Source organism: Nematostella vectensis, chromosome 10 (genome assembly GCF_932526225.1).
Source record: "Nematostella vectensis chromosome 10, jaNemVect1.1, whole genome shotgun sequence".
Taxonomy (NCBI): Eukaryota; Metazoa; Cnidaria; class Anthozoa; order Actiniaria; family Edwardsiidae; genus Nematostella; species Nematostella vectensis.
The window spans coordinates 10,526,961-10,549,154 of record NC_064043.1 but is presented as its reverse complement, the minus strand read 5'-3'; the positions used below and the strand labels follow the sequence as shown (position 1 = coordinate 10,549,154).

General features: G+C 40.6%; 2 protein-coding genes and 1 long non-coding RNA gene across 3 annotated transcripts; 2 read left to right on the top strand and 1 right to left on the bottom strand.

Moving 5' to 3' along the window:
• The first annotated feature begins 5,830 nt into the window (after positions 1–5,830).
• On the top strand, positions 5,831–10,668 carry LOC116603036. The gene is made up of 2 exons (XR_004290439.2): positions 5,831–6,911; positions 7,680–10,668. It is a non-coding gene; the product is annotated as an uncharacterized LOC116603036 (long non-coding RNA).
• Positions 10,669–13,700: 3,032 nt separating this feature from the next.
• On the top strand, positions 13,701–16,939 carry LOC116603045. Its single transcript, XM_032363985.2, has 2 exons — positions 13,701–13,880; positions 15,628–16,939. Exons 1-2 carry the CDS (start codon positions 13,844–13,846, stop codon positions 16,524–16,526), a joined length of 936 nt encoding a protein of 311 aa, XP_032219876.1. The 5' UTR covers positions 13,701–13,843; the 3' UTR covers positions 16,527–16,939.
• Positions 16,940–17,198: 259 nt separating this feature from the next.
• Positions 17,199–21,984, bottom strand: LOC5519194 (transmembrane protein 184C). Its single transcript, XM_032363984.2, has 9 exons — positions 21,597–21,984; positions 21,464–21,500; positions 21,172–21,374; positions 20,964–21,038; positions 19,256–19,349; positions 19,031–19,143; positions 18,877–18,907; positions 18,355–18,423; positions 17,199–17,600 (listed from the first exon to the last, which is right to left on the bottom strand). Exons 1-9 carry the CDS (start codon positions 21,827–21,829, stop codon positions 17,277–17,279), a joined length of 1,179 nt encoding a protein of 392 aa, XP_032219875.2. The 5' UTR covers positions 21,830–21,984; the 3' UTR covers positions 17,199–17,276.
• Between the last annotated feature and the right edge of the window lie 210 nt (positions 21,985–22,194).

Here is a 22,194-nt window from a genome sequence, read left to right as displayed (position 1 = left end):
AAATCCAACTAACGCGAATGAACCATCAAATTTGCATAACGATGTAAACATCTCTCCAGCGCCTGATACCCACATCCCGTTAAGACATAGAGCGTCCATTCCATCCTTGATTATCTCGAATGTGCGCTCCTTGGCTAATAAAGTTGATGAGCTCGAATGCGTCGCTCGGCAAAATAGAGCTGATGTTGTCTGCGTAACTGAATCGTGGCTCACTAGTAACATACCTGACTCGGCTATCAATATCAATGACTACATCGTATTTCGAAAGGACCGCTCCTATTCACGAGGAGGGGGCCTTGCTGTGTTTGTTTACTCTTCAATACCATGCAAAGGCACTTCCACAGTTCGAGGATCCTTCGATATTATCTGAATGTTTGTGGTTAAAGCTGAGGCCCCTACGACTGCCTAGGTGGGTCTCGGTCGTATTGGTGGGTGCAATTTATCATCCTCCCCATGTCACTGCTGCAGACAACGATGACCTTTACAACCACGTACAGGCGACGGTGGACGCGTACTCGGCCAGTCACCCCGAGTGTCTTGTGTGTTCTGCTGGCGATTTTAACCCAAATGCAACGAACATTTCACCTCGTATTCAAGCGATCATGCGGCCTTACGCAGATCGTCAAGGTGCTTACAAGAAACTCTGGTGTACTGGATTGGTGCTTGACAAACTCACCGAAGTCATTTTCATCCCCGATACAGCTACCAAACATTGGGTCCAGTGATCACTACTCTGTTCTCGTTACACCTGTAATTCCATCTTCGCCATCAACGAAAGTTGCCCTGTCACGGCGTGATACTAGGAACAGTTGCATCCGGGACTTCGGTGGATGGTTAACAAGGTTCAAATGGGATCATATTTACTCACTTGACTCGTGCAGTGAAAAGTTTGAGTATTCCCACAGAACTTTGTATGGTGCTGTTGATCGTTTCTTTCCAGTCGTGTCCTGTCGTGCACACAGCTCTGACAAAGCCTGGATGACCAGTAAAATCAAGGCACTGATTGCCAAGCGACAAAAATATTGGCGATGTATGGGAAAGACCCCCCCCCCCCCCCCCCCGTTCAAGTCAGCCCGCAATAAGATCCTTCTTACGGTCAAGAACTCCAAGCGGGCTTTCTACAACAACAAACTGAAAAATCTAAAAGAGACATGTGTCGGGAGGTGGTGGAAAGAGATCAAGTCCCTTGCGGGCGTGTCCGAAAAAGAGAGTCGATGGTACTCGCAATTACTTGACGCTGACAATGTTACCACGGTTGCACAGCTATTGAACTCGCACCGCTGGTTGCGCACATTTATAATATCTCCTTGAGACAAGGTATACTCCCTTCATCCATGAAGCGCGCGGTGGTGACGCCCCTGCCAAAGCAGATGCCGAGGATAGCCAGCCGATCTCGCTGACTAACCAGATCGCAAAAGTCATGGAGGGATTTACGCTTGCAAGGTCACTCCCAAGGGTATACGAGGAACTCGATTGCAAACAGTTTTCTGCTGCAGAGAAATCAACCCAACACGCAATCGCCTATATTATTCACCTAGCCCTAGAGGCTTTGGACAATGGTAGTTGTAGTATAAGTCTCTTTTTTGCGGATTTTAAAAAAGGTTTCGACATTTATAATATCTCCTTGAGACAAGGTATACTCCCTTCATCCATGAAGCGCGCGGTGGTGACGCCCCTGCCAAAGCAGATGCCGCCAAAAAGGGTTGATGAGGATAGCCAGCCGATCTCGCTGACTAACCAGATCGCAAAAGTCATGGAGGGATTTACGCTTGCAAGGTCACTCCCAAGGGTATACGAGGAACTCGATTGCAAGCAGTTTTCTGCTGCAGGGAAATCAACCCAACACGCAATCGCCTATATTATTCACCTAGCCCTAGAGGCTTTGGACAATGGTAGTTGTAGTATAAGTCTCTTTTTTGCGGATTTTAAAAAAGGTTTCGACCTGATTGACCATCACGTTCTTCTTCGCAAACTGAGTAATTTTAATTTACACCCATGTCTTGTCAGGTGGATTGCTGCTTTCCTCCAAGGCCGTTCGCAATCAGTTCGCATGGGGTCTGCTTCATCGGTTGTTCGCTACCTTAATGGAGGAATTCCTCAGGGTACAAAATTAGGGCCTGTTCTCTTTTCTATCATGGTAAATGACCTTGTTTCTAAGTGGGCAACGCGTGCCAAATATGTAGATAACTTGACAGTCCTGGAGATAATCCTAAGGAACTTGCCATCTTACATGAAATATATTGTGAATGACATTCAGGATTTCGCTTTCAGTAACAACATGAAATTAAACCCGGCCAAGTGTAAGTCGATGTCGATTGACTTCCTTGATTATAATAGTTGTACGTATCCCCCTATTACCACCGGTGGTATCCTCATTGGACGTGTCAAGTCATTTAAACTACTCGGTGTCTATCTTTCTGAGGACCTGTCATGGCGGGTCCACTGCGACTATATAATCAAGAAAGCCAACCGACGATTATAGGCTTTAAGAACACTTAAGAAATGTGGTGTACCCGTAGAAGATATGGTAACTGTATACTGCTCACTAATTCGATCTGTCACTGAATATGCCTTAGTCATTTTTTCAAATATTCCGTGTTACCTCTCTGAAGCCCTGGAAAAGATCCACAAAGTACCATGTTATGAAGCACAAAGTTAAATATTTTATGCAATAGACAAAACCTGAAATGATTTGCGCATTCGGTAAATCGCGAGATTTTTTCAGACACAAAATAGCATGTTATGAAGCACAAAGTTAAATATTTAGTGCACAGACAAAAACTGCAATGATCTGCGCATTCGGCAAATCGCGCGATATAAGTTAAATATTTAATGCACAGACAAAAACCTGGAATGATCTGCGCATTCGGCAAATCGCGAGATTTTTTTAGACACAAAGTTGAATTTTTTATGCAATAGACAAAAACTGAAATGTTTTGAAGCAAATTGTCTTTTGTCGTGACGCCAAGAGTCAGATGTTGTTGGCGATTTGCATAATGTGCCATAACGCAAGCCTAAACATCCAATCGTGTGTGACAAATAGTCACATGTCGTTGTGCAAAAAGTCCAATGTCGTAACGCAAAAAGTGCAATCTCGTGAAGCACAAAGTGCGTTTGCAAAAAGTGAGTTTTTTTTTTCTACATAGACCAGCATGCTTTGCGAATAGACTAGAAACGTAATTGCGAAATCCTGATATTAAATTGGGATATATAAGTAAATATAAATATTAAATCAAGATTATAAGCCATAAAGCTCAGTGAAATAAATAGCATTGTTGATAAGACAAAGTAAAAAGTTCAGCATTGCGATCCATTGTGAGTCGTTGCCTAAGATATTATAGAATGCTGTAAATGATTGTCAAAAAAGTTAGATATTATAAGTATTAATGCGATGAGCCGCCTAAGTTATAAACAAAGTCAAATGCCGTGATTTATCGTTTGGAGGAGAGGCTTCCGATGTAGAGTTATCATTGGGGCCTTAGTCCCGCAAGGCGAGCTAGAGGTACCTGCATCTGTAGAACACTGAATAAAGCTCGAGCGAGCTCTCAACCAGTTCAGCCTTTGATCCCGTATCGCTAAGGCTTCTTTTCCTTGGCCTATCCTGAAGTTCTGTTTAGTTTTTAGTCCTTGTAGGGAGCTCACAGGTCATTCGTATAGAATCCAGTTATTTGAAAATTCTCTTCAAATTTGTGAAATGAAGTTCTAAAGCACAAAGTTAACTATTTTATAATAGACAAAACCTGAAATGATTTGCGCATTCGGTAAATCGCGAGGTTTTTTTAAGACACAAAGTACCATGTTATGAAGCACAAAGTTAAATATTTAATGCACAGACAAAAACTGGAATGATCTGCGCCGGCATTCGGCAAATCGCGAGATTTTTTTAGACACAAAGTTGAATATTTTATGCACTAGACAAAACCTGAAATAATTTGGGCATTCGGCAAATCGCGAGATTTTTTAAAACAACAAGGTACCATGTTATAAAGCACAAACTCAAATATTTTATGCAATAGACAAATAGTGCTATGTTACAAGCACAAAGTTGAATGTCGTGAACGATATACTGAAACGTTTTAAGCAAAGGCAAAATGATTAGTTTTTTAAGACACAAAGTGCGATGTTTTGAGACACAAAGTGCGATATTGTGAACTAAACCTGCAATGTTTTAAGCGACAATCAAATAGTGCTTTGTCGTGACACTCAAAGTGAGTTGTCGTGACGCAAATAGTTCGAAGTCGTGACCGAAAGGTGAGATGTTGTTAACGAAAACCTTGAGTGGCCCTCATATAGGCTTCCGTACGTGACGGACTACAATGATTACATAATGGCTCATTTTTCTACAAAATACTGAACTCATATCAGATTCGTGTAAAAATGGATTTCCAAATGTACAGTTTCTGACATCTGCCATATACGTTTATACCTAGAGCTCTTGCATAAGGTATTATTATATTACATATAATATTTTTCTGATAAAAAAACATAAAAAGATGTGATGGATATCAAACCAGGTGTTCAAGTTATGAAGGGTTATATGTGAGCTCCACTGTTGTTAACATTTTTTTTTTTTTTTTCAAATTTTCAAGGTAATTTTTTTTTTCTAGGGCCATAGTAGGGCTAAAAATCTGGAGGGGGAGGGGCAATCATGGCCTACGACAAGTGTTGAATTCGAGTTGGTTTTCATTAAACTTCATAAGATTTGAATAGGATATATATTTCAAATGGACTGCTTTATATTATGAATAACGTAAAACTGCAAAATCTGTTTAAATACATTTCCTCCTCCCACTGTAGTTGGCACGTGACAAATCACATGACGGAACAGATGGACAAGAGAATATGAGCAAGTTGAGTACATGCACTAGTCTTTTAATCCAATACTACACAACCCACCCAACCTTCCCCCAGCTCCTTGTTCCCCTAATTAAACGTTTTTCCTTATGTTTTTTTATTTCTGATGTTGCAGTTTCCCTTTACTTCTCATTACGATTAAAAAGCGATATAAAAGTTACATAATCATGGTTGTCGCGAGATCGAATGTCAGATGTTAATGTCAGATGTTAATGATTATTATTAGGGATTCATAGTAAATGTTTTTACCAAGAAGGAATAGAAACTTTTATGATTAAAATAGACATTAGTGGCCAGGTGGCAAACAGGAAACTTTATGATAAAACTGTGACTCATCTCCATATTGATTTCGTTGGTTTTCTTACTTTAATTTATCTTTTGGGTTTAATTTATAATAATATCCTTCCCTGGACCCCACCCCTGGACGAAAAATTTATTAGAGTCGAGGGGTTGAGCGATAGCAAGTCTCACTGCGCGGCCAATTATTAGAAGCCTGGACACGACTACCCACTGGAGCCAAGGGTCTGGAACCCAAGAAAGACTAAAAAAAACTCGTTTTGCTAATGGCAGTCTCACCTCCTCGCCCCGCAGGAGTTGCGGGAAGGCTAAAAATCGCTAACGGTAGCATTCTGCAAAAGAGAAAGGCGGATTGAGATTCCTTCTTGCATAGCAGGTCTTGGATAGATCGTACTTTATTATTAAATAGTTGTTTTTCCCTAACGAACTCTGACGCGTACAAAACTTTCCAAATATCCTTATTTGGTCGTTTGCAAACTTTTATTGTTTACTAGCTCTTAAAAGTTGCTTACTAGCTCTCTGAACAATCAAAAAAAAGTTTCAAGATTTAGCATATTATCTTATCACCATGAAAATACCGGAATTTTAAGCGTTCATGCGGGCTTAATGGCGCCACTATACTAAAAGCTCTAATAATAAACATATTTTTTGTCGGGACCGGTAATTTAGCCACGCCCGTGATCGGAGAAGAAACATAACTTTCACATGTGTAGGACTGGGACTAGCGCATGCGCGTCGGTTCCAAGATGGCGGAATACGTTCAGAACTGAAAACCCGTTGTTGTATTAGCAACTGTTACATACTTTATTGTATAGCGTTATAACTGTTACATTGGTGGCGGCCAAGATGGGGTTGAGGACTGTTTTGCCCGACAGTCCTCGTGTGGACGAGAAGATATTAGGGAATTCCTACGGGATTTCGAGATTCATGCTCGCTAAATGAATGGCAAGACGAGAAGGCAGGGCAGTATTTAGCCGTTTATCTGAAAGACGAAGCGAAAGCATGAGCAGGAGGATTCAGTTAGAAGAAGTTACCGGGCCTTGTATAAAGCATTGAAGGACAGATTTGAAGGAGGGCTAGCAATACTAAAATACAAAAAGGAATTTGTCGAGCGAATTAGAGCTGAAGGGGAGCCCTCCACTCGTATTTATCTGCTCTACGACTCGCTTACTCAAGGGCTCATGTCCCACCTGTAGTTGAAACGCTACCAGAAGACCCGACTGATGCAAAAAGGGACAGGCACTCCCGACAGAAAGCAGCTTTTGATTATTATAACACCAGAGCTAAGGAGGACGTTCTGTGTCAATTTATCAACGGGCTAAATTCCAAGCTGAGGGAGATACTGGTCCGTCAGGACGATTTGTTAAAAAAACCCCATAGAAGAAGTAATAAAAAGGATTGCTAATCTGGAAGAGGAGCGAAGAGCAGGTAACCGACAGCAAGTACGGGGTGCTATTCAAGAGGGGGTTAATGACCTAGTTGACAAACTAGGGAGGAAAAAACGCTTTCCAAAGGAAAAGTCCAAGGCCCACGGATTTATGCAGAAAGTGCAAAGGAAAGGGACATTGGGCTAGAGACTGCCCATCCGTAACAGGGAATAACTTAAACGAGAACAAGGCTGGCGGAACACCCCGACACCAGCCTTGAAAACACAAAAGGAGGTCAACACAGTGCAGACAGGGTGTCGACGACACTCATACAAAGTTGAGGCAAAGGTGAACCAAGTGAAGTGCACCTTTTTGATCGACACAGGCGCAGAGGTGAGTCTAATAAGCTCATCAGTACCAGGCCTTATAATAACAGAGTCCAAAGTGCATCCAGTTTCAATAACACGTGAACCCATTGGGGTGAGAGGGGAGTCCCAAGTGACATCGTTGCTGGGAGGCCGGGAGATGTCATGGAGGTTCCTGGTGATGGATGACTTGCAGACTCGGTATTGGGGGCCTATTTTATTGATGCCCACCATAGCGAATGGTGGGGATTAAGGGACAATAGTCTTTTTCTTGATGACCAGGAAATCCCGCTTGTCTCTAGTAAGTGCAGATAAGTATCGGTTGAGGATGATGCTACACCCCTGTAGTTGCCGTCTGTACCATTGGTCTTCCAGCCAGGCATCAGGCATTTATACCTTTGCGGTGTAAAGATAATGGGGACAGAGAGGGGATGTTTGAAGCAACCACAACACCAGGAGGGGTACTTTGCAAGAATTTCTGGGTGAAGGCTGTTTATCTGTACCAATCACCAGTCACCCTGTATAAGAATCAGAAAGTGGGTAGTCTGACTACCGTGGATACAGTTTCCGAGCCCCTTAGCTCTAAGGAGACACTGGTAGCTGGGGGGAGGTTTCTGACAATGATAAGGTCATAAACGTGAAAAAGCTTGGTATTGACTTGTCGGACAGTGAACTAGGCACCAATGAAAGGGAGAAACTAGAAAATCTGTTGACCTCGTATGCTGATGTGTTTTCGCAGGGAAAACGAGATATAGGAAAATGTAGTGCTAACGTTCAGCATCATACTGATTTGAAGCCAGGTACAACTCCAGTGAAGCAACAGCTGCGCAGAATACCCTTTGCATACAGGGAAGAAGTAAAGACATACCTAAAGGCTATGCTGGAGGACGGTGTTATTGAGAAGTCATCATCAGAATGGGCAAGTCCACTAGTCATTGTTCGAAAACCATCCGAGGGGCTTAGAATATGCGTAGATTACAGAAAGCTCAACGAAGGTACGCGGGTTACCAGCTACCCCTTGCCCAACATCACCGAGTCCTTAGACCGTCTGGCCGACACATCTTACTTCATAACGATCGATATGGTGTCGGGTATCACCAGGTTGAAGTTGCACTCGAGAACAGAGCTAAGACAGCTTTTACAACCCCGTTTGGATTGTACCAGTACTGTCGCATGCCCTTTGGTCTGGCAGGGGCACCTGGAACGTTCCAATCAGTAGTAGAGGATATGTTGCAAGTCCTAGATGCAGATGATATGATTGCCTACTTAGACGACGTCTCTGTTTCCACTCTAGCTTTGAAGAACATCCAAGAGGGATAGAAAGGGCATCTGGTTTTAAGCTGTTGGGTAAGAAGTGCCAGTTCGCAACAAGACCAGTGAAGTTTCTGGGTCATGTTATTGACCTGAACGGTGGTGTCAGGCCTCAACCAGAGAAGTTAGATATCACCCGTCAGTGGGAGACCCTAACCAACGAAGAAGAGCTGCGGAAGTTCATCGGTGTGTGTACATTCTGGAGACGCTTTGTTAAAGGCTTTTCAGAGGTTGCTGCCCCACTTCATGATCTGCTCAATAAGCAGGATTTCTGCCGGTCCCCAGAATGTGATCAGGCCTTTATTGAGCTTGAATCAGCTGTTGTGTACGTCAGTCACACTGTCTCTACCATCGTAACATGGACGGTTCGCAGTGACGTGTGATGCCTCTAACCGGGCCATCGGATACTATCTAGAGCAGACAGACAGAGAGGGAGTGAAGCGACAGGTGGCGTTCGGAGGAAGAAAGCTAAACAAAGCTGAATGCAACTACTCTGCCACAGAGAAAGAATGCCTTGCGGTTATCCAGGCCCTGAAAGCTTATCGCCCATACAAGCAAAGAGTTTGATCTCTACACTGATCACCAGTCCCTGAAGTGGCTCTTGACTAGGACACAAGAACATAATGGCCGGCTATGGAGATGGGTGGATAAGTTCGGAGAGTTTCAGTGCAAGTGCACCACATTCCTGGCTCGAAGAACACGGTTGCAGATGCATTGAGTAGAATTCAGAATGTAACCACTAGTGATGTTGCAGAGTGGTCGATGGAGTACATAGTTGAAGCTGTGGTTATTACACAAGCCACCGGCTCAACAGGACGTGCAAGGAAAGGAGCTCCGAGCATTCTACAAGGAAATTCCTAACCTAACTCTGGGTGAGGATGGTGTGCTTCGACACGAAAGAAAACAGAATGGAGGTGTTACCCAAGTCGTGATTCCATCTACTCTGACGAAAAGGGTGTTGCAAATGCTACATGATGATGCAGGGCACCTTGGAAGCACTAAGACGCTTTAAAGGATCCGAGACAGATTCTTCTGGCCGTGTATGGCAACGGACGTGGAAAATTGGTGTAGAAATTGTCTAGTCTGTCAGCAGAGACGAAATCCCGTTCCGGAATACAAGGCTCCGTTAAGACCAATTGTGACATCTCGGCCAGAAGAATTGGTGACAATGGATGTGGTTGAATATACCAAAAGCAGCCGCGGAGGTCAGTACTGTCTTGTCATGGTCGATCATTTCACGAAGTGGCTGTTTCCTTCAAGAAACCAGAAGTCTGAGACCATTGCCAAGAGAATAACAGATGGCTGGATTCCAAGACACGGAGCACCCGAACAACTGCATAGTGACCAGGGAGCTAATCTGAACATCGAGGAGATTTGTCAGTATTTGGAGGTGTTGAAGACAAGGACGAAACCATTTCATCCTCAGTCGGATGGTGCTTCAGAAAGAAGTGTACGAACCGTTAACGCAATGTTGGCCAAAGTAGTGAGTGACGATCAAAAGAACTGGGATCTCTACCTGTTTGGCATACAACACAGCAGTTCACAATAGCACTGGACATATTCCTAGCTACCTGGAGTTTGGACCAGAGTTGCGCCTTCCAACTGACTTAGTTGACACCTCTTTTATGCCAGAAGTGCGGCTGGAACATGCAGGGTTTGCGTTGCAACTAAAGAGCCGTCTCCAGAAAGTGGCTAGGGACACTCTTCAACTGTCTCATCAGTCTCAGAAGAGCTATTATGATCGCTGGGCAAAAGAGAAGATCTTCAAGAAAGGTGATCAGGTTTTGTGGTTTGACAAGAAAACGAGAAGAGGGAGGTGTATGAAGCTAAACCGACCGTGGAGTGGACCCTGGATAGTGGTAAAACGGCTGAATGAAGTTGTGTATCGGATAAAGTATTGTGGTCAGGGTAAACATGTTGGACTGAAGACACGTGTAGTACACCACAATCAGCTTAAGCCATTCTTGGGGAGTCTTGACACATCTGAAGTCCAGGTGGCCTCAAAGCCACAGGCCCATAACGAACATCAGACCCCACTGTCGAACAACTCTGACCGGAACCTTACAGTGATAGAAGAAGATGAGTCGGTTAACTGGGATGAAGCAGAGGTGACTGACGAGCCACAGGAAGATGAACCAGAGTATGATGAACCAGCTCCTAGGAGACCTCAGCGTGTTCGTCATCCCCCGATTTGGATGAGAGATTACAACACTGAGGGATAAAATATGGGGACATATTTCTAGATAGGAAGGGGACAGTGTAGGACTGGGACTAGCGCATGCGCGTCGGTTCCAAGATGGCGGAATACGTTCAGAACTGAAAACCCGTTGTTGTTTTAGCAGCTGTTACATACTTTATTGTATAGCGTTATAACTGTTACACATGTGTGTCTTTCAACTAGCTAGATAATCGGAGCACGGACACTCTGAGAGGGGTGATTCTGCTTTTCTTTCCTTGTTCGATTTGAAATTTGTCAAAGAACCTGTGCTATTATTTGGCTTAAGAGTAGTTGCCAACACCTTATGGTTGGATGCATAACTTAGAGACCATTTATCCCTTAGACTGATGCCTGAGTATCTTCATCTTTTTGTGTTTATTTTGCATTTATGAATAATTTTTTGGGTTGTGGGTACTTCTGAAAGCCAGTACAGGCCGGTTGAGGGGTCAATGTGTTAAGCAGCCTTAAAAATCAGGCGCGAATCCTGGAAAAAATACTGACCGTTTACGAATAAAAAAGCGCCGAATACAGAATGATGAAGACCCGCGACCCGCGTTTTCAAAACACAATTTGTTTTGGTTTTCTGTTCCGTCATTATAACCATTCTGAGCCAATCAGAGTCTAGCTTTGTGCACTTCCCTGGCTATCATCTGGACAAAAACCAGACAGTGTCGCGACAGAAAGCCAGGCAACTGCACTAGGCGAGAGATGGTAAGAATCTGATTGGCTTATAATAATTTGACTGGCGGAACAGAAAATTCCAAAAGACAAAAACAAATCGATGTTTTGAAAATACGGCGTCGCGATTCGACAGTAACGAACTATTACTAACTTTCATTATTGTGGCCTGATATGTCAAGGGAACGAGTAAATTCGCAGTCTCGGCTACCAATGCAAAATTCTCGCCAAACGTTTTTTTAACCACGAAAACTATCACGAAGTCTATTCAAGCAGGAGTTCGGATTTAGAATAGGTCGAAGGTAAAAAAATTCCGGAGGGTACAAAATGCAGGCTGCAGATTGCAGGTCAGATGCAGGTTTCAGGTCGGCTGCAGGTTGAGTACAAAATGCAGATCGGGTGATTACAGTTTTTTTTTTTTTTTTTTTTGCTTTCTCTATTTCATTCAATTTCTACGGCTCACGTGACGCGTTAAAATATTGAATACTTAGATTTTCGTTTATTACTAAGCAATTATGTGACCTTAGGAATAATAAAAATATCTTGCCAGCGATTTGCTGCACATCAAGCAAACTTGGGTCAAGTAATGTTAACAGTATAAATATGTCAGAAAAATTGTATAAGAACGTAAACCCACGAATTTTCCTCCGCTTCATGTTAAACATACCGGTGCACCACCCACCCCCCTTCCTCCCCTTCGGAAATGTCTAAATCCACCCCTGCTGTCCATTGGAATTATTAAAAAAAAGCTATATACTAGAAAGTGAACCATTTATCTAACAGATATAGTCACCACATTTTGGAGTTTATTCAATTTATTTTTGGTTGATGAGCAGCAAATCACTGGCGATATATTCGTAGTTTTCCCACGGTCACGTGATCTGTGTCGTAACCACCTATACATATTTTTTTCACTGTCCATCTGACGTTATACGTTTGACCCAAGTTTGGTTGATGTGCAGCAAAGTCACGGGATTGCTTATGCTTAGTTATAAAAGATCTGAGCGTCACGTGAGCCGTACAAATTGAATGAAATAGAGGAAGCAAAAAAAAAAAAAAAAAAAAAACAGTAAAATCACCCGACCTGCATTTTGTACTCAACCTACATCTCACCTGCAACCTGCATTTTGTACCCTCCGAAAAAATACCAAGGTTACTTGCGTTCTTTGGAATCAGTGACAATGATGCAAATCTCATCCATGTCAAATCGGAACTTATGCTAGCAATGAACTTCAAATCCCTTGGTTACAAAAAACAGCACTGAACAAAAAAGTTAAAAAAAAGTTATAAAACCAAAATATACAACCCTTTGTTACCCGGGAGTTCTGTTCAATATATCATGAAACCATCAGTTTATTTCTTAAAGTAGCAAACTTACCTTGATTCGATCACTCGTACAACAAGGGAAAAGCATTTACGAACACATTTTCCTTTCTACATATATATAAATTTGGAAATGTGTCGTGTAGGGGGTGTACTAAATCTCCGTAAATCTTTTAATAATTTCCTGTAGTTACATTTTCTTAGGACATTTCAGAAAGAAAAAAAAGAAACAAAGACAAAAAATTACTTTCTGTTTTTCATTTTTTCATAAATCCTTTTAAGATATTGGCAGGAAATAAAAGTTGAAGAATTAAACAATTAAAGAGACGCGAAAACATGAGATTAGGACATCCAAGAGCATGGTCTCTTGGGACATCGTAGGTCAGGCTTCTGCCAAATTCAGGTTTTCATTCCATTTCGTTTTTTTTTTTCAATTTCATTTCGCTTGTAGCTTGAGATTTGTTTTTGCATCACTCGTTCGCATTTCGCATTGTTATGCGCATCTAGACGAATAGGAGCCACAAATTATTTACTTTTAAGTTTTCCGTTCCAGGGTTTAATGGTATAACTAGAAAGACTACAGACAAGCTGTAGAAAAAAAAATTGATAGTCTGCTAAGGCGTGGTGTAGACAAGATATAAACAACACTAGGTTGAAAAAGTATGTTAAACGCCGGTAAAGCAGAGTAGTTGCACTAACGTTTCGAGCGTTAGCCCATTCGTCAGAGCAAAAACAGGGTTACTCGTATAAGTAATTACCCTGGGTACCAGAGGCTCAAGATTCACTCGTTTACTGTCACACCGCTCTTGGCTACTTCGCTCCTCTTCGAGCACATACGAAAGTAAACGAGAAGGGATGCTCGAGCCTGTAGTCTGGTACTCAGAGGGTAATAAGTCATTCAAGAGTAATTCGTATGTAAATCGCCATGCTAAATCTATTTATAGAACGTCGATTTATTTTCTGTTATGCTTGTGCATTGTCTAGCAAAATAATTTTATCTTATATAGTTCCTTTAAAATTGATTTTTTAAATTATTTGCATATTACTTGAAAGACTTCTTCGACATCTGGGATCAAAAACCTTTGAACTAAAACTACCTAAAAACCCGAAATCAATTATACCCCCATTTCTTTCGAAAGTATAAAACCAGTACTCTGTTAGCATTCCAACAATAAATATTCGGTTTAGTTCATCATTAATACAACAACAAATGGTGGTAGCTAAGGACCGCTGTCATGACAAACTCCCACATACTCCCGGGGGACGGGCTGTTGTTCTACTTGAGTACCCATAGAACCACAGATTGGCCGGAATTTTATTAGGCGTCTACAGACAACAGGTAGAATGCCAAAACACATACTATAAAGGACTAATGCTCTGGCATCTCGAGAGAGGTTGCTTCATGGTCTGATCAGGAACGAGCATGTAATATGAGTTCCATGTGCAACAAGCCATATCCTCTTCCAGGTAAAGTTCAACAAGGTTTTTTAGTTTTTAAAAATTCATACCTAGTTTAGGAGACATTGCTCAGCCTAAGTCTAGCTTTCTAGGAGTTGCATGCCTTACACAAAGCAACGCAACCCTTTCCCCAAACATTTTTACAAAGACTTGCAAAATATAATTTTATGTTTGTTATTTCTTTAATAATCTACATTTTTGCAAATGTTTTCAATGTGCATAAGGATGCATTTTCCTGGCCTTGTTCTGGATATGGGATTTTAAATGCTTGTTGGAATTATACTTATAACTACTTGTCCCTTGTCTTAACCATTCTATTTCGTTACCCATTCGATAAAAGTAGGGTCTTATAACCAATGTCCTTTTAGTTTGAGTTGCATAACTGTGCAGACTTATCAGCGAATTGTTAAAAGTTTATAAACTGTTAATTGGTTACATGCAAATTGTTGCGGAGTAGATTTAAATGCAGGAAAATGTCTCTGACAATTTCGCAGGTGAGCTAGGGGTGTATCCACTTTACGTTTAAGACAGTAAAATACCGGATAATTATTACTGTTTCTGGTAATGGTTGGCTAGGAGACCAGAGAGCACCCCACGTTCGTGAAACACTAAGGCTTTTCAGTTCAAGTGCTTTTAAAAGCGTCAATAGCATAGCCTGGTCATGTTAGGTGAAGCGAGTCTAAAATCCAAGAACAACAATAGTTTTACGAAATACTTTTCAACATCATCAGGATACAAAGAAGAAAAGAATTACCTATAAGAGTTTAGAGTCAAGCTCATGCCTGTTAAATTTCTTTACCTAATCAATTTGCCATGCAAAATCCCGGGGTTTATTCAAAGTGCACTTTTACTTTATTACAGTACTTATAATTAATCGTTCCTCGGTAAAGAGGAAACGCCTATGTGTGACAAATGTTTAACAAAGTGGAATGAAAATGTGTATATGTATATGCAAACTTAAACCAATTCCTCCTACGATACTGTATCAATTGTTTAAAATGAGAAAAGATGGTATATTTCTTCATGCGCAATTTACGGACGGCTTTTCACCTACAAGTTCCTTTGTCAAACCCATATTGAACTGTAATAAAAATGTCCAGACTTATACGCTTCACTAAAACGAATTCCCTTTTTGATATATTCGAAGTTTTTTAAGGAATGTTTAAATTAGCAATTTTTATCGCGCGATTTTGTGGCTAGACCGGCCTTTAAGTGTCGGTCCATTTTTTCCACTGTCCACAAAACAACCCAGCAAATCATTGCATCTAATTAAAACCAAACAAACTACTATTAAGGCTTCCTTCAAAATCCTTTAATGAGCTTTTTTTATTGAAAGGCTTTTCGATGGCTTCTACTCAAATTAGCCGTCAGCTATTAAAATACTAACAAATCAAAATAATACCCCAAGACCCATATAAAAATAATATAAAAATAATTCATAAGGAAAATAATACCCCAAGACCACCCCCCCCCCCCCCCCCCCCCTTCTACAGTAAATGTATGAGAAATGATCTAAAATACAGGAAAAAATGCCTTTAAATTGCCTTTCGGGCCCCCTCCTTTTAAAAATCCAGGCTACGCCGCTGTAGTCCCAATAGTTTTTCTTTTTTGGTCATGCGCTTGAGTGTCTTGGTGAAGGACCTAAGATCATTTTTAAATATTTTTTTAAATATTAAAATATATACAGTACCCACTTTTCACAGTTACGGGAAACTAATATTGGTTTAGTCCTCATGCTGCTTCTTATTCCTCCCAGATATCAAGACGTTTTGTGAGGTTTCTACGAGAGACAGCGGTGTCCCTTGCGGTGAGGTAGGTCTCAAACTCGCCGACTTGGACATCCCAGATCTCTTTCTCAACGACCCCAGCCAACACCAAGATACTTTAACTAACAATGAACTGCGCATGCCCAGTGAAGATGAACGCGCGTCCCACATGGAATCTTTTCCATGCTTCAACCTGACTAAGCCCAACCAATGCGAGAGTCAGAGGGACAACATTGTAAATCTATCGTTGAGTGATATCATACAAAAAGAACAGCCTGACCAGATCCTTGATGGCTTAGGGGCCTTTCCAGGAATAGGCTGGCCAGGAAATAATGGTTTCCAAAACGATGACCCGCTACCGCTTTTAACGAAGCCTGTCCTAGATCCAGCCATTGTCGAGCGCTCCCAAGTGTTCATGCCAGATAGAACATGTACCGATGACTATATCACGCAATCTCCTTCGCCGAGTAACGCAAGCGACACAGGGAGTGATGCGAGTTGTCGAGGGAGAAGTTTATTCTGGTCGTTTGAATCAATTACCAACGAGCCTTGCAGTCCAAAGTCGCTGATCAATTTGAGTCCAAGATCCCAAAACTCGCAAAGCAACGACTCCACAGATTCAACGAGTCCTAAAGAGTCCGAAGCTGAAGACATTTCCAGCAATGCAAAGACAAAGCTCTCAATGCGCAAGAACACAGTCTCAAACAAAGATAAAGATGAAAGCTACTGGAAACGACGGATCCGCAATAACAAGTCCGCTAAAAAATCACGTGACGCTAAGCGCGCCAAGGAAGAATTTGTCGCATGGCGAATCAGGTACCTGGAAGAGGAGAATGTTTGCCTGAAAATGTGCGTCCAAAGACTGATGCTTGAACGAAACATCAAGTAGCGCACCCTAGAGTTAACTATTTTGTACAAATTGAACTTGTTTTGTGACAGGTTTAGATTAAATACAATTTTGAATTCTTTATTAAAAAGGAATTCAATTAAAATATTTTTTTCCTTTTACTTAATGAATTTAAAGTCGAATACGCGGGATGACTTATTAGGTGCCTACGGGCTGAATCACCCTGAATTTTCAGCTATATTGTTGTTGTTTTCCGGTGATTGACTATTAAGTGTTTAAGTGTCGTATTTATAGGTTAGCAATATCTTTGTTGTCGCCGGGTGTAATAAAAAAATAATTAAAATAGATAAATAGGCCTCCATTTTCAAACAAATTAATAGAAAATCTGACAGCTAATAGGCGTCAGTCTTAATAGACACATTAAACCAAATAAAGTTAAAGCTCCTGCTTTAAAAGCTATTTGTCATTCGTTTTCCTCGAACCATGTCGTAAAAGATATCACATATGACGTGTGACAGTGTTATATTTATTCGATAAAAATTATTCTCGTAATTCTTAAAAAAAAAAGTGAGCGCGAGAAATTAATAAAAGAATTTGGGCCAAAAAGGGTCTGTATCCATCTATGTAAGCCTTTATACTGTAAGCACCGTTGCATTTACTACCTAAGGGTACCTCTCCACTGTAAAAAAAAAAAAAAAAAAAAAAAACACGGAATTACAGACAAGACTTTGATCAAAGTAATATCTCGCACTATTCTTAATTTCAAATTAAAGTATGGAGTTTCATTGATTCCTACAATTCGGAAAAGTGCGCCGTTTCGCCAGAGTCTAACAATGGAGTGTTCTCACAATCGTCCGGCGAATTACGAGCCACAAATTCCCTGTCTTTCTCTCCCACGGGTGCCTTCTTGTTACGAACAACAGTGCTCCTAACGGTACTCCCCACAGTCCTGACGTGTTCCGCGACGTCATCCCTCACGTCCGTGACGTCGCACATGGAGACAAGCGATGCGCAGCAGGGAGGGGGTGGGGAGCTCGTGTCGAGGTATGGCTTATGGGAAAAGACGTAATAGTGGGCGACGGCAAAAAGCAGCATCTCGATGCAAATGATAAAACTCTGGAAATAACAAAAGACAGCTCCTATTAGAGCTGTTCCCCTGGAGTATCCACCCGGTCCGTAATAGTACAGTAATAACAAATCTTGTCACTTTTGTCTTTGTCTTGCAACCAAATCAAGTGCTACTCGCGCTTACGTGGCCACCAATAGTCGCCCACAGGCCCACGCAAATAAAACATCTATGAGTTATATCTTCATGCTATAATTCATGAAATAAACTTTAGTTGGGATGTTATTGTTTTCGTCTGTGGTGTTTTTCTTCCCAAGAAGCTCAATTTTACGAGTTTGGAGCGATCTTAAGTTTGTCTCGGGTTTTGAGTAAATACTAAGTATGTCATAAAGAAAATCGCGCTGAAGCCGAGTTAGTCAGAATTAAGTTGCCGTTCTCATTAACATACTAAGTATCGACTCAAAATCCGTCTTTTCAACAAGTTTTTTTTCACTAATTTTGTTTATCGCCCTATGTTTACCGTAAATATCAATGGGAACAAATAAAGAGCTTGGGCTACCTGTGGCATAACGCACAACACGATATCAAGCTTATGCATAATGCTGTTTCACTCGAGAATCAAACCTTGGGATGTCATTTCTCAGCATCTTTTAAAAGGCCCAAATCTAACCACAGGAGAAAAACCTTAGCAACATAAATGTTTTGAACAAAGAGAAACTTTCAACTCTTTCTTTCGCTTATAGCAGCAAAGAATATGCCTTGTAACCTATGACCCTGTATGTCATGAAAGATGATAGCTATTACCTGTATTCCATTAGCAACGTCCTCAACAGTGTAGAACACCCAGGTTTTCTTTTCAGAGATTACACCAATCTGGACAAATGTAGAGCAGAGACTTTACTTTTAACAATCCTGTCCACAATTTAAATACTAGATTTGGTGGGGTCAAACTATGCCTTATTATTATTAATGTGAGATTTAGGGGTAGAACTTTTAGAGTGACAGCAATGGAATTACGGAACAACCTTCTTGGCGAATTTAAGTGGCCATATTATCTTTTTTTGTTATTGCTTATTATAGTTTTTTGTAACTTGATTGCTTTTACGGAGGGCCACAAGTTTGCAGTGTTTGTCAGTTGGACTAGCCACTTACAAGATTCTTTAGCAGATAATTGACTGCCATCATCCATTTTTTTTTCTCCTGAATGCAATAATGTATTGAAATATGGGCTTTCCCTCGCAAAACTCACATGACCCTGCACAGTTAACATCCCTAGGGGAGGGGGGAGTCTAAAAGTGCAAATGTTTTGCAAGATACTGTATTTACCTTGACAAGAATGGCAATAAGAACCCCTTGCCTGTTGGAGAAAAATAAAAAACACATCAGAAAAAGTAAAAAGAAGTACTACAACTGTAGAAATATAGAGATGAACAGTTAAACTTGGAAAGCATTGAGTGTTTCTGCGGCTCACAAAACCCACCAGAAAGACGCAAAGACTACAAGTTTGATACAGAGGAATTTGCCAAAGGGTTCAAGTGGTGAAAGTTCTTCCTTTAGTGCTTTGTAGAGAAGTACCAAACAGTATAAGGCCCACTGTGCAAGAAAAAAAAAAACAAAAAAAAAACAGAGGGTTAGTCAATCTCTTTGTTTAAGACAGCATACTAGTCTAAGCTTCTCCCCCTATACCTTTCATCGTCAAACTTACCACTTGAGAACAGTTGTTTATGACAACAATGTAAGACCATGCTGACTTGAAGCTGAAATTCCCTGCATCATACTTCCCAGCAAGCTCAGTACAACTGAAATATTAATACCCCACATAGTTAACTTTTACCTAATAGCAAAACAATTAATTTTACTTCCTATAATGTAAGCTAATCCGAACAGCTCAAACTGAAGGAAAAATACAACAAACAGACAACAATTTTAACTCAATGTTATAGTCACGGTCTGACATTGGTTCTATGGCAAGAGTGACACATAGCTGTCAACCTCGCTTTAGGAAAAATCTTGAGAAAATACAGTGAATGTACCAGAAGTACCAAGATAGCTAATGTGGGAGAATACAGTTAATGTATGGATATTTTCAAGAAAATTAGGCTTTAGAAAAGGTTCAAAATCTTGAGACTCCCGCCCTAATGCGGGAGAGTTGACAGCTACTGTATGGTGAAAACCAGCCTTTTGCATAATGTTAAAGACAATCAACTTTACAAAACATTCTGTGCACTGAGCTGTAGCTCATTCCTTCTGCAGACATTTAACAATAATTATAATGATAATATCTGCATCCTAGTAAGTCAGCATCCTAGCAGTGAAAAAGTTGATAAACTCAAATTGATAGCTATTTCTAAAATGTATCTCACTGACCAAAAAACACTTAATCCATTGACTCCTGGCTATTTTTGAGCTGAATTTACAAAAAAAAAAAACAGACTAAAAACAGATACCTCCCTTCTATTTTGAGTTTTATACAGCCTGTCAAAGTCTAATCTGCATCCTAGTAAGTGGTATCCTAGCTTTCCAGCAGTGCTTTACAGTCTTATTTTTAATCCCTTGTTGCTGTGCTGATATGAGCACAGATTGATGGTTGCTTGTATTTTTCAAAAAAATACAGCTATGAGCATATTGGGAGGGTTTTCTAGGACATCATGAACTAAGTCTATTGGGGCATAACTGAGTGCGGTGCTTATGAATATTTGCAAACAAAGGTGGATTCATGATGATTTTTTCTTGTTTGGCTTTGCCTCAATGAGAACATACATAATTTTCCACCACAGCTCTCCTAAATGCTGTCTTTTCTGAAAACAAATTAATTCCAAAATTGTTTACACTGCTATTCTGCATCTGTATGACTGGGAATTGATTTGTTTGGCTTTGGGGTGAGTAGACTTCTGAAAACCATCTGACTTTGGGGAAAGGAGTGTTGTCTGCCCCCTCCCCCCCTTGTGAATTTTCCCCCTGATCTCCCAGAATGCTTTGCAATCCATAATGACATCCAAGTGGTTTCACAAGCTTTTAAGGAGTGATCATTGTGTTTTGAGGCTTTGGAAATGGACCTGGAGGATCAGAATAAAGGTATCTATTTGTGTCTTGAGATGTGTTTGCTGATCTCTCTCCCTTGAGTGGTATTTTAAGCATTTTGTTGAGAGGGGTGATTCTGCTTTTTTTTCCTTGTATGATTTGAAATTTGTCAAAGAACCTGAGCTATTACTGGCTAAAGAGTAGTTGCTATAACCTTGATTGGATGCATGTCTTCAAGACAATTTATCCTTTAGACTGATGCCTGATTATCTTCATCTTGTTGTGTTTATTTTGCATTTATGAATTTTTTTGGGTTGCGGGTACTTCTCAAGGCCAGTACAGGCCGGTTGAGGGGTCAGTGTGTTATAGTGAGAAAAAAATAATTTACTCACAATGCAATTAATGTTGTAAGAATCCTGATAACAGTATAAGACAGGACACCTTGCTTGCATCTGCTAATGAACTTCCTGTGTGTAAAAAAAATGTTCTAGTCCCCTAAAAAATTTTTCCTACCTTTAAAACAACAAATTCTTAAGCATCTCAGATCCAAAGAAAGAAAATCATTACTAGATTGCTATTCGTATGATTATTCCCACTTACCTATTCATTCTCCATGGTGCAAACACACAGAAAGGGAAGAAATGAGCAATGGGGGGTTTTCCCATCATGACAATGTCAAGATCGCACTCCATGGCAAGGAAAGCTAGGAGCAGTGTGATGAAATTATAGATGACGTATGCTTCATAGCATTCACGCAAAGAGTCAAGATAGATGGCCGCTTTGGGAAAGCGTAGACCCAGCCACTATAAATAAATTACCACATTCAATGCAAGCAATCATTTGCTCATTAAATCTGGATCAAAGATATAAATTTATAGACAGATCTACTTACACTGTCAATGGAGTAAATAGGAACCATCCATAGTATTCTAAAGTTAATAAGTTATAAAATAAGTCTTAACTTAAATTTTAAATGTGAAAAAAAATCACAAAAAGAACATTGAAGTACCATTGAAGATGTTTACCTTACTATTCTACGCTGAAGATCGGGCTTGTTGTAGTTAACCATGTGTTGAACAATCCCCCATAGTGATATGGGAATTGTTAGAAACACGAAACAGCCTGCTATGAACCAAGCTTCGACGTGAGTAGAGGCATCTAGTTTGTGGAGCTCCCAAACAGAGAGAGGGAGAGCGACACACAATAATAGAAAATATGAAAAGAATAAGGCGGGACGAAGCCAGCTCCGCCAACCCATTCATTCAAGTGATCAAAAACTAGTGGTGACAATAAATTACATTTCCACGGCGATCAAGGATGAGAACGGTTTGGTGTTTAATCCATGAAGGTTCGATTGTTTTCACACTTCTTGCTTTCCTTCCAAAACAACTTTAGGTCAGCGGAAACACATTTACACACCAGTCGAAAACGGCTCGTCTTCATGTCGTAGTGACTTCGTTTATAAATTAAATGCTCAGACAAAAAAAAAAACAAAGAAGAAAGGGGAGTTTTTCAAAGTATTTTTCTATGTTCCATAACACTATGAAAGATTGTAAAAGTAATTTTAGTTATTTTGATTTGACTTGAATATTGATTTGAATATATTTCTTGTCGGAAGAAGCT